General features: G+C 47.0%; 1 protein-coding gene across 7 annotated transcripts in view; it reads left to right on the forward strand.

Moving 5' to 3' along the window:
• Kif1b (kinesin family member 1B) overlaps positions 1-21,516 on the forward strand; it is a 164,942-nt gene that overhangs the window by 121,962 nt on the left and 21,464 nt on the right. For all 7 annotated transcript variants that reach the window (XM_012516574.2, XM_023699405.1, XM_023699403.1 and 4 more), the window contains 11 exons: positions 380-465; positions 952-1,081; positions 1,239-1,401; positions 3,828-3,918; positions 5,774-5,892; positions 6,463-6,518; positions 9,532-9,640; positions 11,130-11,196; positions 11,885-11,969; positions 14,190-14,295; positions 21,210-21,324. In XM_012516574.2, the coding sequence (XP_012372028.1) occupies positions 380-465; positions 952-1,081; positions 1,239-1,401; positions 3,828-3,918; positions 5,774-5,892; positions 6,463-6,518; positions 9,532-9,640; positions 11,130-11,196; positions 11,885-11,969; positions 14,190-14,295; positions 21,210-21,324 (1,127 nt within the window). The remainder of the gene's footprint in view (positions 1-379; positions 466-951; positions 1,082-1,238; positions 1,402-3,827; positions 3,919-5,773; positions 5,893-6,462; positions 6,519-9,531; positions 9,641-11,129; positions 11,197-11,884; positions 11,970-14,189; positions 14,296-21,209; positions 21,325-21,516) is intronic.

Here is a 21,516-nt window from a genome sequence, read left to right on the forward strand (position 1 = left end):
TGCTGCTTGGTGACCTTTCCGCTCAGCCCTGCCCTCATGGAAGCTGTCACACAGCAGTGTGGAGAGTACAGACATCTCTACAAGCACAGCGTATTTTCAAGTCTTCATAGTATATTATTGGATGCTATGTTGCCAAGATGGGGAAGGGGTTTTTTTTAGGTGTGGCACCTGAGCAATCTCCAGAGTAAAACTAGTTTTTCTCAGTCTCACATGAACTAAGGAGCAGAGAAAACCAATGAACTCACACTGGAAGCAGCCAGTGAATACTTCAGTACTGAGTATTCTTATGCTAAAGGACTTTGTTGATATTTTATAATCCAGTAAATCTTCCGTCACCCCCATGTGTAGTCTCATTCCTTGGTGATGTTTTTCTTCTCAGCGGATGAAGAAGCTCCGGATTATGGGTCTGGAATTCGACAGTCAGGAACGGCTAAGATATCTTTTGACAATGAGTACTTTAATCAGGTGAGCAGCCTTTGGGATGAAAGAACACCTTGGGCAAAAGCCAGTGTGGCAGATGGGTCTCTGAGGAAACTACAGTGTGGGAGGCCTACTCCTGTGTTCAGACCTAGGAAACACAAAGGCTTCTGGGAGCACTGGACTTGCTTGGTAGCACATGGGACTCGTCAAACAGCTGTGAACATAAAGTCCCAACATGGGTCCATCACTGTAGTGCCTCTTCTCAGACAGCTCTTACCCTGCTTAATTTTCCAGTCAGTATTATTTGTTGGACAAATAAATATCAATAAGAAAATTATTTTTTGGTGTGTGTGGGGAATGAGGTTGCTACTGTGTTTAAGGTAGGGTCTAATTGTGTAGTCTAAACTGGCCTTGAACTTATGGTTCTCCTGCCTCAGCCTTGCAAGTGATGGAATTGCAGGTGTGAGTCACACACTTGATGGAAAATGTTTTCATGTTTCTTTACACACGTCTCCCTTGCCTTGTTTTCAGAATGATTTTTCTTCAGTTGCCATGACTCGTTGTGGCCTGTCCTTGGAGGAGTTGAGGATTGTAGAAGGGCAGGGTCAGAGTTCTGAGGTCGTCACTCCTCCAGAGGAAATCAATCGAATGAATGACCGGGGTAGGTACACAGAGTTCACTGCCGTTGGGACCCTTTTGGAGAGGGAGATACTGACCACTGTCAAGGGACACAGAGGCTTTCATTGCTGAGGAGTAGGAAGAACCAAGTCCCTTCCCTCAGCAACATTTGAACAGTGTGCTCACTTGTCCGTCTTTAGATCTGAAGTCAGGTACTTTGCTGGATGGTAAGATGGTGATGGAAGGGTTTTCCGAAGAGATTGGCAACCACCTAAAACTGGGCAGTGCCTTCACCTTCCGAGTAACGGTGTTGCAGGCCAGTGGGATCCTCCCAGAGTATGCGGATATCTTCTGTCAGTTCAAGTAAGTTGTCTTCGTGCTCTGCTGAGCGCCCTGCTCACAGGACAGAGCAGTGCTCCTGAGGGTCTCCCAGTCTCTGAAGGAAATTACTGTTTTCACTAGAGAGAGGAGTACAGGCTAGAAGTTGTTTTGGACAACATGGGCTGCTTGTGGGGAGGGCTGGCTGGGAACGTGAGGTTGGTTCAGATAGGCCTTCTCAGCTATTAGTGCTCTTCATGCTTGAATAGCTGCTTGGGAAACACAGGTAAAAGTAGTTAACTATGCCAGTTTTACCTACTTAATACTTGGGAAAAGGAGAATTTAAATAATGGCGAGAAGAATAAATATCTGCAGCAATTAAGAAAAGCTAGTGTGTAGAGACGATGTGGTGGTTTCATTGCTCATCTTCCTGGGAGCCTTTTCAACCCCAGGGCTCCCTGAAGCCCTGTCCTCTAGTGCTTCTTTCCCAGGCATTCCCTAGAAAATCACTTCCTATACTTAAGTTTCTGTACCTCCACACACCAGTATATCTTCTGTTGTGGCTGCAGAACCAGAGAATGAAGTCCAGCAACTCTTGGAGCCCTCCCTGTCCCCAGTGATGCCACCACAGCTGCTGTCCCCCTCCTTCCATGTGGGCATTGCCTCCTTAGGGTCCTATGCAGTTGCTGAAGCATTGCTTTTACATAGGGCCTCGCTGGGTCTCATGCTGAGTGATTACTGCATAGTAAAACACTAATATCCTTTGCTGGAACTCATGATGTTACATTTTAATGTGTCATAACTCATGACATATTAGCCATCCAGTCTTGATTTCACTTTTAGGTAAGACTGACATGGCTAGATGAGCGGGTTTTGGGGAATTATTTTCATCAGGCAAGTGATACATTTTAGGAAAGACAGCTAACATCTGTTTGGATCACTGATGTCTAGAATGACATTAGCAGTGTCAACCTTTGTCTTCATGCCCTGAAAAAGTGTTCACCGTGGAGGCAAGAACCTGTGATCCAGGGGGGAGATGACTGGGGCTTCCTGTACTTCTGGCTAGCCCAGACATGGAAGAGACTCCCATGTAGCCACACCCCAGAGGACCTGACTCTGCAGGGACCACAGGCTCTGTGCCTCTGACAGTGGCGGATCAGGCCCACTGATGCCCATGGTGTCTGGCAGAGATGGTATGTAGTTAGGAGACAGAAGATATGGGACAAAGAAAGGAACAGGAGAAGAGGGAGAGATGTGAGGGGTGTTCTCAGCACAGGACTTGGCAGTGCCAGCCACACCCAGCAGCAGCAGCTAGACCTCTGCCCTGCAGCGGGCTGCTCTTGGGCTCAGTGTGCTCATTTTGGAGATGAGGGGCCCATATGACAGGGCTCTCTGCCTTTGAGATTCAGTTTCCCATCCTCTCCTCCCATTTTTCTTTCTGTACTGTGTCAGAAGTATTTTACTTTATGATGTGCTGTCCTGTGTTGTGCTGTGCTATGCTGTGCTATTTTTTTTGGTGCTGAGGGTTGAACCAAACCCTCATGCGTGCTAGGCACACCCTCTGGCACAGCTCAAGGAGTCCTGATGAATCAGAGGGAGACAGGCATAGTTCTGTGTATTGTCACAGTGGGTAGGAGCGGGCCAGTGTTCTGGAAGAGGAGACACTGTAATCCACTGGTGGCCGGATGTTAGGCCCGTGCACCATATATAGGCTGTTGAACTTACCTACCAGAAGAGTCTAAGATTTTTTTCTGCACAGAATGATTTCATTAGACCAGGTGTGGTGGTGCATGCCTGTAATCCCAGCACTTGGAAAAGTGATACAGGAGTATTGCTACAAATTCAAGACCAGTCTGAGCTACAGAGTGGGTTGAGGCCTGCCTGAACTGCACAGTGAAACCTCGTCTCAAAAAGGAAAAAAAAAAAAAAAAAAATATTTTTCTTTAGAATACTTACACAAAAGAACAGGAGTTTGTTGGAATTACTTCTTCACTTGAAGCCTTCTTGCATATACATCCACAGAGCTGAGTGATTGGGGTCAGTTATTTTTGTCATTTTGAAGTGAAATTTAAAATGCTGTCTATATGATAGGGCAAAGGTTTCTGAGAAGAAGTGCAAATCACTGCTCAGTCAAGAATCTGCCTAAGTAGGAGGCTTCTCACTGTTTATTTGTATTTAGTGCAAGTTCTACAGGGTCTCATTACACAGATTGGATTTGTAGTGATTCTCCTGTTTTCATCTTTCCAAGTGTTGGGATTACAGGTGCGTGCCACCACGTACACCGGCCGTCTCAGGCCCGGCAGGCCAGGGATCAAACCTCTGACTCATGCGTCTGTCTAAAGCAGGTGCTTTAATCCGCTGAGCTATCTGGCCAGCCCTTGTGTCACTGTTGATCCAACTTGGATTCTTAAGGCAGAGCTCCTGAGGAAATTACTTCATGCAACATTTGCCTCTCTTATCTTTTTATTAAGCTTCTTGCATCGTCATGATGAAGCATTCTCCACTGAACCCCTCAAAAACAATGGCAGAGGAAGTCCCCTGGGCTTTTACCATGTGCAGAACGTAAGTGACCTGAACCCCTTTGCCAAACACATCTCAGGTTTGTGGTGCCTTGGCCGTATCTGCTCAGAAAGCATGTTGGGTAACACACTGGGGGGAGGGGAGGTGGAGAGAATGAACAATAGAGGGAGTGGCCAGAGCAGTGAGGTCAGCCTCAGGGACAGAGCCACCAGCCTCTCGGTAGCATCACAATGGGCTCAGTGAGAGCCAGCAAGCTAGCCCAGCCATGAACTCTTCCATCAGTCTGAATGTAGGGAGTTGTTTCCACGCTTCTGTCCTAGAAAAACAAGCGTGTTTAATGCCATTTTTGTTAAAGTTAATGCATTGCCCTCTAAATTGTAGAAGATAATTAAAACCCATCTGTAACTAAAGGAAGATGCAGTCTGTTCCCAATGTAGCTGATGCTGTGATTAACCACAAATGCCCCTTACAGCCTTCTTTCCTCAAGGGGCAGGAAGCAGACTTCCCACCTCAGTTGCACACAAGCTCTTCACAAGCCATCCTCATCACAGCAGCCTGCCCACCTGGAGAGTGGATTTGATGGCCATCCCTGTTCTGAGTATTTTCTGTGCCATTTCATCTTCACAGTTGGGGCTAGGGAGATGGCTCAGTGGAGTAAGCGTTTCCCTGGGAAGCGCAAGGGCCTGAGTTCAATCCCCGGTTCTGCAAAAAAAAAAAAAAAAAAAAAAACCTGCTGTGCTGGCCCCACCCCCAAGGGCTTGCTGAGATAGCGATTTAGAGACTGGGCATGGTGGCACATGCCTGTAATCCCAGCGCTTGGGAGACTAAAAACAGGAGAATCACTATGAGGCCAATCCATGTAGTGAGACCCTGTAGGCCCTGTACTAAATACATTAAAAAAAAAAAAAATACAAACTAAAAAATAATTATAAAAAAATCTTCCTGGTCCCTATGTTACCGCTGAGGTAACTGAGGCACCAACTAGTTAAAGTCCCTCGCCAAGCTTACAAAGCTGGGAAGATCGCAGAGAGATGTGGCTCTAGCATCCAGATCTTCACTCTACTGTATGAAACACTCTCAACCAGTTGGTAAAGCATGCCCACTCTGTAAACAGAGGGAGGACAGCTCCTAAGAGAGCAGTCCAGCCCTAGATCCCTCCTCCATCTTTTTGTGGTTGTCCAGCGTGAGTCCACGTGTGTGAGATAAATCCTGCCCAGCTGCTGCGCACAAGCACTGTGCCTGACCCTTCTGGGGAGTGTAGATGGGTCACAGATGCCTCAGGGAGCTCTGCATTATGCCTGGGAGGAAAATGCAGTTATTTATGTGGAGGGACTTGGAGTAAGGATCCACTAAATGCACTGGGATTAGAGAAAGGGGAAGTTATTTCCATGTGCAGAGATATATTAAGTTACCCTTTTGTTGGATGGGGAAGCCAGACAGAAGGAGTAGAGAGCCCTCTGGAGGGTGGTTATCTATGAGAAAGGCTGTGTCAGAGTTGGCCCGAAGCCTGGACGGCACTGCACAGTTATCATGCGCCTTCTTGCTGCCCTTAAAATTGAGCAATGACTTAGGTGTGGGGTACAGGGAGGGCCTTCCTGGAAGGATGCTGAAGAGGAGAGAGCAGGAGGAGGAGCAGCAACAGGTGAGTGTGAGCTGCAGCAGCAGGGTGTGAAGGGCAACGGTGAGCTCCTCTGGGGCGGACGATGGGGCCGCTTAGTGCCGGGAGCTGGGGGGGCTCCTTAGGAGGGGGGCTGTCTTTCGGTGCAAGAGACCTGTGCAAGTGAGCTTTGGGGACATCCTGGACACCTAATAGTGCTGAAGTTGTGCTTAAAGCAAGAATTTGTTCTTTTGTGTAACAGATCCTTCTCTAACTTTGTCTGGTTTTATTCTTTACTAGATTGCGGTAGAGGTCACAGAGTCATTTGTGGACTATATCAAAACCAAGCCTATTGTATTTGAAGTCTTTGGGCATTATCAGCAGCACCCACTTCATCTGCAAGGACAGGAGCTTAGCAGGTTTGAACCAGATACGCAAAGACTTGTGACTGTTTGATTTTTTTAGTTTCTTACTTGCTGGAAAGGAAAAAATCTTTAGTGGGATTAAGATAACTAAGTAGCAGTTTATGTATTACCTTCTGTTTCCTCTTGAGAAACTTTACTACCTTTTTCTAGCTCCATAATTACTATTTTAGACAGAACAAGTTGAATTTTGCCTACGTGAGCTTAAATGCCACTTGTTTTGTACAAAGAGGGTTTGAATAGGCTAGGAAGTTCTAATGGGAATATACCATGAAGTGTGTATAGTTATTCCTAAACCCTCAGTTTGGTGAATCGGAAGCTCTAAGTGGAGTTTTCAGATGAGAGTAAACCGGGGGCTTCTGGGTGGTGCCATGTCAGCATTTTCTTATTTCTGTATTAGCTGCGATTTACAGGGGATGCTTTAATTGAGATGTGTTAGCCTGTATTACTACGTGGGACATGTGGAATTATATCTGATAGGTAATGCTGTGCCAGAGTTGAAACATGGCATTAATGTCCACATACAGCTCTTAAGTCCTGAAGAAATTTTTCTTCCCTTCCTTGTAGTCCGCCTCAGCCTTCTCGCCGATTCTTCCCTCCGCCCATGCCACTCTCCAAGCCAGGTGAGCCCCACATCTACTCTGCCTGATGTTCTCTGTGTCAGCACATCCTTGTTCTGAGTGATGTCCAGAGAAAAATCACACTGGAATTCTCTTCCGTGTACCCTTATGTATTCCTGCTTCTCTTGAATGCATCTAGCAGGAACTAGAATTCTTGGTTCCTGATGTAAGGTAAGAAATAATAGGGCTCTGTCTCTGTTGGTTCTCAGGTCTTCTTATCGCAGACGTTCATAATCTCCCTTTTCCTAAATCTCCTTGCTTTGTGTTTAACTCTACCTCATGATCTGACTGAGCATTTCTTTGCATGTTAAATATATTCTGCATGTTCAATCATGTTTTTATTGTTATTTTGTTTTCCTTAGAGCAAGCTGACAATAATAACTGTACGTGTCTTAGTACATGTATACCCTGTGTATAGCACTGTAATTAGCATATCCCATACCTTCAGCAGTTATCATTTCTTTGTAATGAGAACATTCAAAGTGGGGCCAGGGAGTTAGCTCAGTAGAATAAGCATTTGCCTGGCAAGCTCAAGGGCTTGAGTTCAATCCCTGGTTCTGCCAAAAAAAAAACCCCAAACATTCAAAGTGCTCTCTCTAGCTGTTTTGAAGTATACAGTTTTAATTCTAGTTACTTTTTAGAATACTATAACTTGCACTTGCTTCTCCTCCTTGATCTTGTTTTGATTTTTCTTTATTTTCATCCTTTGTCCTTCCTGCCCCCTTGCCACACTTTTCCCCACCTGCGTTCACTCTGCACCCTCTGTGCTTCTCGGCTCCATCTCCACCGGCCTTCAGACCATGAACGAAAGATTGCACTGATTCGGTTTCTCGTGTCTGGCTATGTGAATGTGCATGTGCTGGACGTGTTTTCTGAGCACGCCAGCGTGCTTGCATCCTCCGCTGTTGGCACCTTCCAGAAGGAGGCTGACCCAGTGCCGCCCTTTCTCTTTCTGCCAGTGCCCAGCTGCCAGAGCGAGAGGGTACCCAAACGAGATGGTTAGTAGCTGCCTTAGCTCTGCCCTAGATGTAGAACCAACCTCTGGGGCTGGCCCCCAAGCCTGGCTCACCGGGAATGAAACACTGATGTTTCCATCTGCTCAAGCTAAACATAGAGTTCAGCATGCGGTCTCAATTGTGCCACATTTCCTCCAGAAAGGCTTCAGGAAGCCCCCACCTGTGCCTCTGAATGCCTTCAAGGCATGACTGGCTGTCTTGTGTTGTGGGGATCGAACCAAAGCAACCTGAGCCTGACTGCTTTGTTTAAGCAGCCACTTAAAGAACTGAGCTACGGGGCAGGCCCCCTGCAGTAGTGTTTTTAATTTTGAAAATTTTTAGTAACATTGGTTTTTTGTTTGGTTTGGGCCTGGGTGTTGGCTTTGGTCTTTTCTGTGGTGCTGGGGATCCAATCCAAGGCCTTGTGCACACCAGGCAGGTGCTTCCGTACTGAGCTACAACCCCAGCCCTGGTTCTGCTGCTACTTGAGGTTCTGTTCACTGTCCCTTGGGCTGGGGAGATGGCTCAGTGGAATAAGTGCTTCCCTGGCAAGCGCAAGTGCCTGAGTTCAATTCCCAGTTCTACAAAAAAAAAAAAAAAAAAAAAACTGTAGTCAGGCTCAAGATGCTCTGGTTCCAACCCAGTTTCTCACAAGAAAGCAGAGGGAAATGCCCTCAAGGCATTTTCAGGCCACAAAAAAAAAAAAAAAAATCTCACTGCCTCTTAGCTGGCTGCCAGCATTAGGGACTCCATGCTCTTCCTAAAGTGTCACCAGGGCATGTGAAATCCAGCTAGAGTGAGTGCAGCTGATAGGCGGCCTGCTTGAACAGGGCTGCATGGTTCAGAAAGCCTGAGGTGTGCTACATTGTGGCCTTCATGATGTCTCCTCAAGTTTGCAGCCTATCCATTATGATCTGCATTTTATATGTTTAGGAGACAGACCAACAGAGGGAAGGCATCATAACTAAAGTTGTAGAGCATCAGTACTGTCAGGAAGGGGGATTTAAATCTAAAGAAAATGTAATAGAAGCTCATTTATAGGTTCCTGCATTTATAGATTAAACCAGTGGTCCCTAGAGTTGTCTGCATGGTGGAATCACCGGAGAAATACAGGCCTAGAAGGAATGACTATGTCCCAAGCCAGAGACTATGATTTGATTATCTGGGCCTTGACATCTTTAAGATCCCAGGTGACCATGTAGCTCAGGCTTGCTGAGTGTATGCAAGCTCCTGGGTTCAATCTCCAGTACCACAAAAATAAATAAAATACCAGGTAACTTTAGGCAGAGGGAAGTTGGGAGCTCCGGACTGGAGCTGGCTTTGTCCTCTGCCTCACAAGTTCCTGTGAACCCTAGGATATGCAAGGCTGTCCCCCGGTGCTTTCCAGGCACTATGTCTCCTACACAGCTCGTGGGTGATGACAGGCCGCAAAATGGGAGACTCTGGACTGCCAGGGTTTGTAATGGTCTTACGAGACATACATGTATGTATGCATGTCTTTTTGAGACAGGTCTCACTATGCAGTTCAGGCTGGCCTTGAGCTCACTTTGTAGCCCAGGTGGGCCTTGAACTTGCAGCAAAACTGCAAAAACTACAAAACTCCTGCCTCAGCGTCCAGAGTTCTGGGATTACAGGCATATGCCACCACACCCAGCTGTTTATAGCACATTTTTATTTGTACAAAACCTGTTTCTCATCTTTGGAGACAGTCTTTTTTTTTTTTTTTTTTTTTTTTGTGGAACTGGGGATTGAACTCAGGCCCTCGTGCTTGCCAGGGAAGCGCTTATTCTACTGAGCCACTTCCCCAGCCCCAAGGAGACATTCTTTTGAAAAGGCAAAGTAGTGACCAACCGTCTCCCTTATTCTCTGAATTGGAGGCACTAGTATAGTTGATGCTGACACTGCTTTGGGGCTCCTGCTGCCTTTCCTAAGTATGTCCTTGAAGACTGACCTTAAAGAAGTAATATGCTTTGGTAAGGGAGGATGGACACATTTTGACATTTTCTAAAATCTTTTGCAAGTTCCAGCCACCAAGTTAAACACCATGAGCAAAACCAGCCTCGGCCAGAGCATGAGCAAGTATGACCTCTTGGTTTGGTTTGAGATCAGTGAACTGGAGCCAACAGGAGAGTAAGTCCAACTTTCTGAACTTGAAAATAAAATATTTCAAGATTAGGAAATATAGTTTTGAGTGTCCTCTGTGTAGGTTCATGAATCGTTGTGTCAGCATTCTATTTTGAATAGAATTTTTGTGATCATAGTATGTTTTTTTGATCAGATGTTTGCCAGAAGACTGAGTATGCAGTACAATATTTTGCCTTTTTGTTAGCAACAGCAAGGGGGTGGAGGCTGCACTTGGTTCTGAGGACAGAGCACTACGTCATGGCTTTATCACAAGCAGAGCAGCAGGAGCAGGCAGTCCCAAATATGGTCAGTGAGGGGAGCTATGGCATAATGTTGCCCCAAACCATGCTTCCTCTATGGTGGGACTATTTGGAGCTGAATTATTCTCCACTGTGGGCAGCTGTCCCATGTGTTGTGGGATATTTTGCAGTATCCCTGGCCTCTGTCTACAAAATGCCAGTACCTTCTTCCCTGAAGTTGTAACAACCAAAAAGTATCTCTAGACATTGCCATAGAACCCTTGGGGTCAAAGTCGCTCCTCTGATTTTGGCTACTGTTGGGAATTTCTGTTTAGATCAGTAGGATCAGCATCAGCTTACTTGTCCCTCTGAGCTATATTAGAATACAAGATGAATATAATTGTTGCTTCTAGTTCTCTCTAAAGGCTTTTGTTAAAAAAAAAAAAAAAGAAAAGAAAAAGAAAAAAAGCAGCATAAAATGTTGAGGTGGAGCCTGCCTGCAGTCCCAGGACTCTGAACAGGTGCGGCAGGATCAGGAATTCCATCCCGGCCTGGAGAGCGCAGTGACTTTATAGCGCCGTGTAACAAAAAATAAATAAATAAATAAATAAATAAATAAAGGCTTTTGTTAGAATACAAAAGAGATCCTCTCCCTGAAACAGAGGTAAGGGACTATATCTAAAGGACAGAGGATAAATATTACTGAAAGTGCTGGGCATGGTGGCACTCAGCTCTCCAGAGGCTGAAGCAGGGGGATCGCTGTAAGTTAAGGCCAGGTTGGCTACATAGTGAGACAGCAAGACCCTGCCTCAAAAAATCAGACAGACAAAAAAGGTTCCTGAATGTTCCTCTGTGTGTAAATGCTGAGAACCACCATTGTTTGTATCACCAGGAAGCATGTATGAAGTCCTTACCATGTGTAGGAACATCAGTTCTGTCTGCGGAGTAACATCACTTTGAGGAGTTTGGCTTTCATAGACAGATCTACATGTGATTATGACTTGCATTATGAGGGAGAGGCGTGTTTCCTGTCAGTTGCTATTGCACTCATATATTACTTACTGAATTCTTAGGCAAGGGGCAGAGGTAGAAACAAATGACACTCATATGCTTTGAGCATGTAGGATGGTGAGAATGGATGAGTAGATGCAGCCCAGAAGAGGGCTGTTGGATCAGAGAAAGAAAGGGCTGCAGGCACAGGGAGCGCCTTGCAGAGATAGCTGCACTAACTTCTGTCTTTCTTGTTTTTGTCTCAGGTACATCCCGGCTGTGGTTGACCATACTGCAGGCCTGCCCTGCCAGGGGACATTTTTACTTCACCAGGTACTAAAGCAGGAGCAAGACAAGACCTAGGAAGAATCGCTAAAGAGTTTAGAATAGGGAACAGAGCTCTTTCTTTTTCTTCTGTATTTCAAAGGTAGGAGGGAACTGGGGAGGGCAGGTTGACTGTTTATCCTGTACTGGGGATTGAACCCAGGGCTTATACACCTTTGTTTTTAAAAGCTTTTTCCTCAGGCCTTGGCTTATATGTATCCTTATATTTTAGAATAGCTATTTTGAAAAAAGAATTTATTTCGTTCAATCACTGTCATCTGTGCAGCTCCTGTATCACTTTCTTATGCTCTTCATGATATTTGAAAGTTCTTCACAGCCAGAAGTTCTTAACAGGGTTGTAGAGGATGAGGGTTTGAAAGAACTAAAAAAGTCTAATTTTGAAATGCATAGTCCCCTTTGGTAAATCAAAAACAAATGCACTGGGTGCTCAGAACTGCATCTGAGCCAGGCGAGATGGTACTTGAAGTTCCATGCTCACATAAAATCAGGGCGTCACTCTTCAGACCAGATCAGAACTGTACTGTCGCACACACCCTGACCAGACCCCTGGGTGGATGGCCTTCCCCTCCCTCCAAGCCTCTCCTTCCTGCCCACCCCATGGTACAATCCAGAAAGCAACAAGCAGGAGAAGTGATAGATCACCCCAGCTGAGACGAAATGCCATTCTCTCACCCAGGGCATCCAGCGGCGGATCACAGTGACCATCATCCACGAGAAGGGGAGTGAGCTTCACTGGAAAGATGTCCGGGAGCTGGTGGTCGGTGAGTGCGCTCCCGCAGCTAAGGGCAGACCCTGGCTCTTAGAAGTTTCCTGTGCCCTGGTCGGAGCCAGGGAGTGTGGAAGACTACGCTGGAGAATACAGCCTGTGGGGCAGCCAAGGCCTTGAGTTTAGCGGCCATCACAGGGCCCAGTATGCACCTCAGTAGCAGAGCACTTGCCTGGTGTGCCCCAGAACCAGACCCCATGTCTGTCTGTCTGTCTGTCTCTCTCCTACCCTTCCCCCTCCCCCTCCCCCCCTTTCTCTGTCTTTCTCACATACACACACAGCATACACAAGGTTAAAACTTCTCAGCTTGTCTCCAGTGAGCAATAGGTTAACTGTTTTACCTAATTACAGTGGGTGTGGTTATTTGCTTAGGAGGAAAGAGGATAAAACAAGTCTCTGGCCTGCCAGATAACTTAGCGCGGACTAAAGCGCCTGCTTAGGCAGAGCACAGCGCCAAGATGACAGTTGAGATTGGGAGTGGTGGTGTGAGCCTGTAATCCCAGTACTTGGGAGGCTGAAAGCAGGAGGATCACTACAAGTCTGATGTGTGTAGTGAGACCCTGTAGACCCAGTACTAAGTACATAAAAAACAAGTCTCTTATGAGCCATGAGCTTGCAGTTACTTAGAGGACGGTAGACATGTACAAAACAGTTGGATGAGTACCAAAGTGAGCATAAGGGAAGACCTGTGCTTAGAGAATTACAGCCAAAAGCCATCTGGGAAGGCTGGATTAACTTGGACGGGGAGGCTCTGAATGGCACAAGAGAACTGAGAATGTTTTGTTAAGTTGATTTTCAGATAGAAACACACAAACGTACCTGACATGCAAGCAGCAGAGTGAGGAAGAGGCCCAGCTGCCCCAGCGCAAGCCATAGGCCCCAGTGCGTGTGTAGACCCAGCGTGAGGCATGCAATAGCTGTAGAAAAGCCTCAGAATTAGGCTTTATGTGTTTGTAGGCTCTCACTATGCAGTTCAGGCAGACCTTAAACTTATGGTGATCCTCCTGCCTCAGCCTCCCAAGTGCTGGCATTACAAGTGTGTGTCCCCATACCTGGATCAGAATTGTTATTAACTGAGGACAATAAAGTATTCAGAATTAGAACAGGAACTAATGAATACAATACAAGCTAAAAAGAATTAAGCAGATTTATAATATGAGCTCTTCTCTATTATTATGTTAAATAACAGGATGTAGCTGTAGATCCAGTTTGTCTCATTTCACTGTGGTGATGAATGGCAAAAATAGATTAGTTTGATAGGGAAACATCTGTGGTTTCCAAAGAGGATAGAGTCACTGATGCTAGGAAATGCCAAATTTCAGTTAAAGTTATGATCTTTTTCCTGGGAGGTTGAAGCAGGAAGATTCCTGAGAGGTTGAGGCCAGCCTGGATTACATAGTAAGCTCAAGGCCAGCCTAAATTGCATAGCAAGACCCTGTCTCCAAAAAAAAAAAAAAAAAAGCCAGGCATGGTGAAACACACCTGTAATCCCAGCACTCAGAAAGCTGAGGCAAAAGGATCATTGCAAGTTCAAAACCAGCCTCAGCTACAAGAGTGAGCTCAAGGCCAGCCTGAACTGCATAGCAAGACCGTGTCTCAAGAAGACAATCTTCCCTCCATCCAAGCCAGTGGACACCTTGAGTTCTGTCCATAGGACTGTGTGTCTCCAGGGGCCAGATGGACACTCAGGCAAGGCTCCATGGTTTTGCCCATGACAGTCACGTAACTGTTGGAACCAAGGCTCCGAGGAGGAGGCTGACAGGGACAGACCTTTGCCTGAGCACACGCACAGTCTGGCTCTGGAGGTGCTCTGAGCTTCCCTGCAGTGCTGCGCCCCTCTGAGTTCATTCAGAGGCAGAGCGGTAGCAATCTGAGTGAGAGGGTGGTGCTAACCCAGCGCTGAGGAGGTTTATGCAGGATGAGGAGGAGATAGGGTGGGGCAGGGGGCCACAACAGCAAGGAGCCTGCATTGGCAGCTGCTGGGTTACAGACCACAGGAAGGGGCCTCTGAGAGTGGGTGGCAGTCCTATGAGAACGGATCTCAGGACACAGGCCAGGCGGGGAGGGGCCCGCTGTGTGGAAACGAGCAGGATCCTGTGGGCAGCCAGCTGCCCTGCAGCACCTGCGTTTAGAGATTGGAATGTCACTGTTAACCTCCATGAGTTAACCTTGCTTCAGTATGCCCCCTGCACGGTGTCTTTGCTCTTTTCTGCAGGCCGCATTAGAAATAAGCCTGAGGTGGATGAAGCTGCGATCGACGCCATCCTCTCCCTAAACATCGTCTCTGCCAAGTACCTGAGGGCTTCGCACAGCTCCAGCAGGTGGGTCCCAAGGCGCGGGCACCATGTCAGGTCCCTGGATTGCTAGTGATTGCTGTGCAGATGCAGAAATTATTACTCTTCTCTTGGGGCTGGTGAGATGGCTCAGTGGTCTAAAGCACCTACTTGGAACAAGCTTGGCAAAGCACAGGGACTGCGGTTCTATCCCCCAACACCACACACACACACACACACACACACACACACACACACACAATAAATAAATAAACTTTAAAAATAAATAAATAAATAAATTTCTAAAAAACAAAAAGAAATTATTACTCTTCTCACTTGGAAAATTCCTGTTCCCTCCCTTGCCCTCTTGCTCTCCAAAAGGAAGGTAAGGGGCTGGTGAGATGGCTCAGTGGTCTAAAGCACCAACTTAGAATAAGCTTAGCAAAGCACAGGGACCGCGGTTCAATCCCCCAGCACCACATGCCAGCCAGCCCCGCCCCCTGGTGGGCTGAGCTGGCCACCCACCCACCCACACACACACACATAAATAAATAAAAATTAAAAAAAAAAAAGGAAGGTAAACAGTGACTGGAGGTGCTCATGTGCTCAGTTACCCTGAGCGCATGGACCGCTGTGTCTGTGTGGCGTCTGAGAAGATGGAACTCAGTAAGAGAGAGAAACCAGAGTTGAGTGCATTGCCCGGGGTTTAAAGGACGATTATGCTAAGGCGAAGTGGCTGCTGTTGAGGAAGCTTTTTCACCACTAAGTGGCGTGGAGAAGACCCTTGAAGGGACCGTGAAGCCTCTCTCGTTGTTGGCCTTTGTCACTGTGGAACAGACTCAGTCAGTGTTTGCTTCTCATCCTTGCTTACGCTTCACGTTGATAGACTAATAGAAACTCTCATGGTGGAGACTGGCTGCCCTAAATAAGATTTTAATTTCGACTCCAACATGTTCCCAACTGAACCACTGGTGGCTAGCTATTTAACATCAGATGAGACCAGAATTACAACCCTGCTGTGGGCAAGTTGAACTAGCTTTTCTTAAAATTCCCTCTCTCAGGCCAGGGAGATAGTTCAGTGGCTTCAGCACCTGCCTTGCAAGTGTAAGGTCCTGAGTTCAGTCCCTGGTACTGGGCCTTACCGGATAGCTCAGTTATTTAAAGGGCTGCTTCAGCAAATGCAGTCAGACACATGGGACCACAGTTCAATTCCCAACTCCAGAAGCTGCAGCAGACCTGTCCTTAAGGTAGCCTGAAGTAGCTCCCTCCGCCAAAAAAAAAAAATCCTTCTCAAATTCCTGGTACCAAAAAAAAAAGTCCCTCTCTCACATGGAATGGCAGACATTCATGAAGTGCCAGCCATCCTGCTTTCCCTGTAGCCAGGGACTCGGGCCACTTGGTCCTCTGCCTCCCCAAGAAGGGCCCCAGTCACTGGTTTCTCGGGGGAGCAGGAGCTGTCTGAGGGACCAAGACACTCATGCCTGCCCTTCACGGGACCCCTGTGTCCTGTCTGCTCCTGAGAAGAGTACTCATGTCGGTGTTGGGAAATAAGGCTGCAGGCAGACACAGAATGAAAACATGGGGCCAGGATTCATTTCTTTCCTGTATTTTAGTGTTGTATAGGAAACAGAAAAACACACTTCAGGTTGCTTTTCTGCATGTAAGAGTCGCTGGCAGGGCCTGAGGAAAGAGGAAAGGAGTGTCAGGCTGTGTGCTGCAGAGGGAAGGCAGATAAAGAGGGTTGTGCTGCCCTCCTTGAGCAGAGCCATGACAGTAAATACCGTTTCCCTGATGCCAGCAGCCACTTGCTCCCTTTCACCAGACGTACACAGCCGGTGCTCAGCTGGTGTTCACCACCACCCCAGACTGGCTTTGCAGCTGTGACAAGCATCTAAAATTTCCCTGCGGCACTTCACAGAACACGTAGGGAAGATGGCATTCGGCTGAAACGCGGGCGTGGTCAGTTTCCCTGCATCAGAGTAACCTGGAAAAATCTTCAGACTCTTGTGCAACAGCAGGTCAGATGCAGTAGGAGGCTAGAGGAACTTTGTAGAAGCAGCTTCTCTTGTAAAATAGCAGCTTAGAGGTAACAAAAGAATGTAGTGATCCAACACCTTGAAAGGTTGAGAGAGTTCAAGACCAGCCTGGGCAACTTAGCAAGACCCTATCTCAAAATAAAAAGGATTAGGACATAGCTCAGTGCTCTCAGTGTTTAATTCCCAGCACTGCAGGGAGAAAAAAATAGGTTAAAGTCCGGAGTAACAGCCAAGTATATTGGTACCTGCCTGTAATCCCAGTAGTCCGGAGGTTGAGGAACTCATGGTAATTTTCCTACCTCAGCCTCCCAAGTGCTGGGATCAGAGATGTGTGCCACCAAGGTGGCTTTTCATTGGTTTCTTAATGTTTAGTCGTATTAGGTGATCCGGATAATAAGCACAGGTGGTGAGGTTGGGCCATCCGTGTACTGCTAAGACCTGACAAGCACGCAGCACCTTGGGCGTGGCTGTCTGCATGCAGGAGACCTGTCTGTGGCGTAGAGTATGCGGCCTGGGTCTACGAAGTGGAGGACACAAGTTAATGCAAGTTAATGAGTTGCAAAATGAGTTCGGCCAAGACAGCATCTGTTCTGTGGAAGGTTCCATGGGTTCCATTAGACCACAGAAGTCTGGTGTGTGGTGCATGTGTCCTACAGTGCCTTTCTGATACACTGATGTTGGAGGACGCTGTTGAGGACCATTGTTCCTCTTCTTTCTAGTCCTGCAGTTAACTAACGTGGTTTTTCTCAGTACCATTCCTAATACCTGGCCCCCACTGAAGTGTTGCTGACAGCTGTGCTCTCTACAGCTCCTCTGTGCCCGTTTTCCTTCACTGACAGTCACAGGAGAGTGGTGGTGTCACTGTATACCCTGTGCCACATTGTGTCCCTAGGTTCTTGTGAGTACCAGTCTATTTGAGATCACTGTGCTCATAGGCAAATTTATATTCATCTTTTATCTATGTGTGTGTTTTCTTTTTTGCTTCTCTTTTGATTTTTGTTGTTGATTTTACTGCTGCACTAACAAAGCCTTTTCTGTGTTTTTGCAGGCTCTTTCTTGATAAGGATACTCCTAGGTATTTTCTGTTTGCTCTTTTGCACATAAAGAGCCTAGTTTGTCAGAACGCTTTGTGTCTGTGTTGCTTTGAGTGCTAGTTTAGTTTAGTGGCGCATTCTCTGGCACAATACAGCAAGACTGTACTCTGTACCCTAAAACTGAGCTTTGCACCCTGGATTTTTCTTACCTGTATACAATTGAGCATACACATAAATGACTTAGCATTCTGAATTATTTTCTCATTCTGTTTACTCAACTTGGCTATTTTGTTCTTTTGCTTATTCAAGTTGTCCTCATCTACACTACGAAGTAGAACATTTCTCCCCATTTTCTGATGGATTCAGCTTTGTTTGCTTCTCTCTCTCTCTCTCTCTCTCTCTCTCTCTCTCTCTCTCTCATCCTCTCTCAAAGGCTTAGAGATTTATTGTTCTGTGTCCCAGCACAACTGCTCACTTGCTTCTTCATCTTCTGTGTGATTATGTGAGTAGCTGAGTCTGTGAGAAGAAATGTTTCCCATATTTTAAAATGCTTCTTTCTTTTGTCAGACTCGCTTGTCTCATCAGTTTTCTTCATTTGGAAGAGAAGCAGTCCTGGCTTAGTTGTGAAGAATATTTTTTTCTCATCTTTTTTTTTTTTTTTTTTTTTCGGAACCAGGGATTGAACTCAGGCCCTTGCGCTTGGCAGTGAAACGCTTATTCTACTGAGCTATCTCCCCGGCCCCCTTTCCCATCTTTCTGTTTGACTCACAGGAAGCGAACTCAGGGAAATATGTAACAGTCTAGCCTGGGCTGTTCCTTGGCTGATGTCTCAGGATTTTGGTAGCTCAGTCTCAATCTCCTCTGGTTCACATGTCACCGATTCTCCAGTGGACACAAGAGGGCGCTGTGGGGCAGGGGACAGCTGGTGGTGGCATGCTCCTTTGGCCCCTGTAAACCTAATCCTGAGGGCCACAGAAAAAAAATAAAGAGGCCCATTGATATGACCCTAACATAAGCAGTTTCTTCTTCATTTGTTCACAATTAATATCATCGAGTGAGCCTGCAGTGTATCTAGTGCCCTGACTCTTTTTCCTCAGGGATGCTGTTGGTTGGGGTGGACGTGGGGGCGGCTCTTTCTGGCTACCCCGGGAGGAGAGCATGTGTTGGGACTCAGCCCCGTTTCCAACTCCGCTCTCAGCGATGTTCTGCCAGTCACAGGTGTTTTTTATAAGCTCCTCTCCAAAACCACCTCTGCGATTGTGAGGATATTCCAGCAGAGAGAGTTGCAGCAGCTCCAAAACAAAATAAAAAGAAACTTTTTATATATACAAAAAGATGTTAGCAGAGTTAAAATTTACTCCTGTGTTTTTGCCAGTAAAACTTTAATGTTAGACTGAGTAAAAACTGAACCTGAAGGCAGAAATGTGCAGGACTTCCCCACACAGGTCCAAGCCATTGCCTCAGTTGGAAGAGTCAAGAGTCAGGAAGGGCTAGGCATGGTGGTGCACACCTGTACCCCAGTGGCTGGGAGGCTAAGCCCGGAGCACTAGGGAACTTCGAGGCCAGCCTGGCCTATATGGTGAGTTCAAGGCCAGCCTAAAGTAGACAGATACCCTATCTGGAAAAAAGCAAGAGACAGAGAAGTCATGCAGGCTCAGGAGGGACCCCTGAGGTGCTCACTCTGGGCCTGGAACCACATGAATACCTCACTAGGACGGACAGCAGTGAGGGGATTTCTGTCAGCTGTCACCAGTCACAAAACCAGCTAGCACTGGGGCTTTTTTCACCTTTCACTCCAACAGTTCTCAGGAATAGCCTTAGGTGGTTTCTGTTGAAGTAGTAGATAGCACTACCCACTATCAGATTTTTGTTTCAAATTAAAACTCAAATTTGTTGGATGTGGTACTCAGGAGGCTGAGGCAGTAAGATTGCTCACTAGTTCAAGGCCAGCCTGACCTACACAGTGAGAGGGTGTCTCATAAAAAGTTTCAAAACAGGGGCTGGCGAGATGGCTCAGTGGTCTAAAGCACCTACTTAGAACAAGCTTGGCAAGGCATCAGGGACCGCGGTTCAATCCCCCAGCACCACATGCCAGCCAGCCCCGCCCCCTGGTGGGCTGAGCTGGCCACACACACACACACCACACTCTCTCTCTCTCTCACTCTCTCTCATAAATAAAAATAAAAAAAAATAAAAATAAAAGTTTCAAAACAAAGATATGATCTAGGTAGGACTTTGAGGCTGTGTGAAGGTGTTTTTTGTTTTTTTGGGTTTTTTAGCCCTGGAGGCTCCCATTGTCATCATTTCTGTTGCTGTGAGAGTCACCGGGTGACCAAGCCTTTGTCCTGTTGTCTGTGTTCCTTCAGTACCTCTGAAGAGAATTCTCTTGACCCTCACTCGCTGCCTGAAAAACTAGGAGGTCAAGAAAAATTCAAAGGGCTGGCCTGATAGCTTAACGACTTAGGCAGAGTGCAGCGGCCAGAGTGCCATCTGGAGTGCCATGCTGGCCCCGCCTGCGGGCTGTGCAGAGATGGTGATTGAGACTGGGAATGGTGGGACAGAGGCTAAAAACAGGAGAATCACTGAGTAGTCAGATCTATGTAGTGAGACCCTATAGACCCTGCAGACCCTGTCCTAAATACAGAAAAGGAAGGAAAAGTACAGGAAGAAGATATATAAGAAATAGCTACAAAGTGAAGACACAGTTCACATATAGTTCTTACAGGCCCAGGAGTTACTTCTTGACTGGATGTGGGCTGTTTTCTCTGCTCATCATTGGTGGAGGAAGAGGTGGGAGATGGGTTCTGAGAAAAGATGAACCTGCTGGTTATCACAGGAGACCTAGAAAACACCCAGGTAGTGCAGCCACAGTCGGGAACGAGTGTGGTGCGAGTGAGCTGCCTTCTGCCCTGGCCAGGAGGGGTGGGGACATGGCCCGGCCTGGTCTTCCCTGTCCAGGGGTTTTGAGAGGGGTAAATGAAGCTAGACAACCAAAAAAGCCAGCTTATTGTGTGCACTGAGTCAGCTTTTGGTTCTTTCTTGAATATAAATTGATTTTTTGAATAGCTTTTTTGAAGACTAACAAATGGTAGTTGAAAGACTGTGGTGTTTGGGCCAGGGAGATAGCTCAGTAGAATAAGTGCTTGCCTGGCAAGCGCCAGGGCCTGAGTTTAATCCCCGGCTCCGCAAAAAAAAGACTGTGGTGTTTAAAAAAATCATTGTTTTACTCGGACTCCTAGTGAGCCTCCTGTCTCAGCTTCCCCAGTGCTGGGATTACATGCCTGGTTTTGGTAGCTGGCACTGTGTGCCAGGGGTTTGCATGCCGTACAGAGGATCCAAACCCAGGGTCCTTGCACTTGCCAGGCAGGCACTTAGACTGCTGAGCTGTCTCTCCAGCCCTCGTTGTTCTCTTTTCCAAACAAGGATCTCTACACTTTCATTCTTCAACCTGTTCCTACCCCACACCTCTCAAGTGTCAGTGTGTGAAGTGTATCTGGGGCTGGGTGTTTGCTTCCCACCCTCTGCATTCCCGGCCCAGCCTGCGCCTCTGCTCTCAGTCACTGGTGTCTCGCGTGTCCTTCTCAGCCTGATCTCCTTGGTTGTTCACTATTTCATATTCTTAGGCATTGTCCAAAAGAAAAAACAGGGCCGGGGAGATGGCTCGGTGAACTAAGCACTTTCCTGGCAAGTGCAAGGGCCTGAGTTCAGTCTCTGGTTCCACAGTCAATTAATCAATAAATCAATAAAAGAAAAAAACAGCACAGCTAAGCGTCTCTCCCCATTCCTCCATGCGGAGGGCTCCCTCTGTTGTCAGCCTGCTATGGGGGTGCTGGCTGATCCTGCAGGGCGGCTCCCCGCCGCTCTATACTCTCTCTGCTCTCTCCGCTCACAGGACCTTCTACCGCTTCGAGGCCGTGTGGGACAGCTCCCTGCACAACTCCCTTCTTCTGAACCGTGTGACACCCTACGGAGAGAAGATCTACATGACCCTGTCAGCCTACCTGGAGGTGAGCATGCAGGCAGCTTCTGCAGAAGCCGGCCAAGGGCCTTCTGGGTTTTCCTCTTGTCTTCCTCCACAGTGCTCAGTCACTTTTTTTATTATACTTTGCTGACTGTTAGGATGATATTAGATTCTCCTTTTAGCCTCTGTTTAATCAATAGGTAACTTTTTATGGTCGTGTAGGCTTCAGTAGCCTAGT

This window comes from Octodon degus, unplaced genomic scaffold (genome assembly GCF_000260255.1).
Source record: "Octodon degus isolate 3935 unplaced genomic scaffold, OctDeg1.0 scaffold00113, whole genome shotgun sequence".
NCBI lineage: Eukaryota > Metazoa > Chordata > Mammalia > Rodentia > Octodontidae > Octodon > Octodon degus.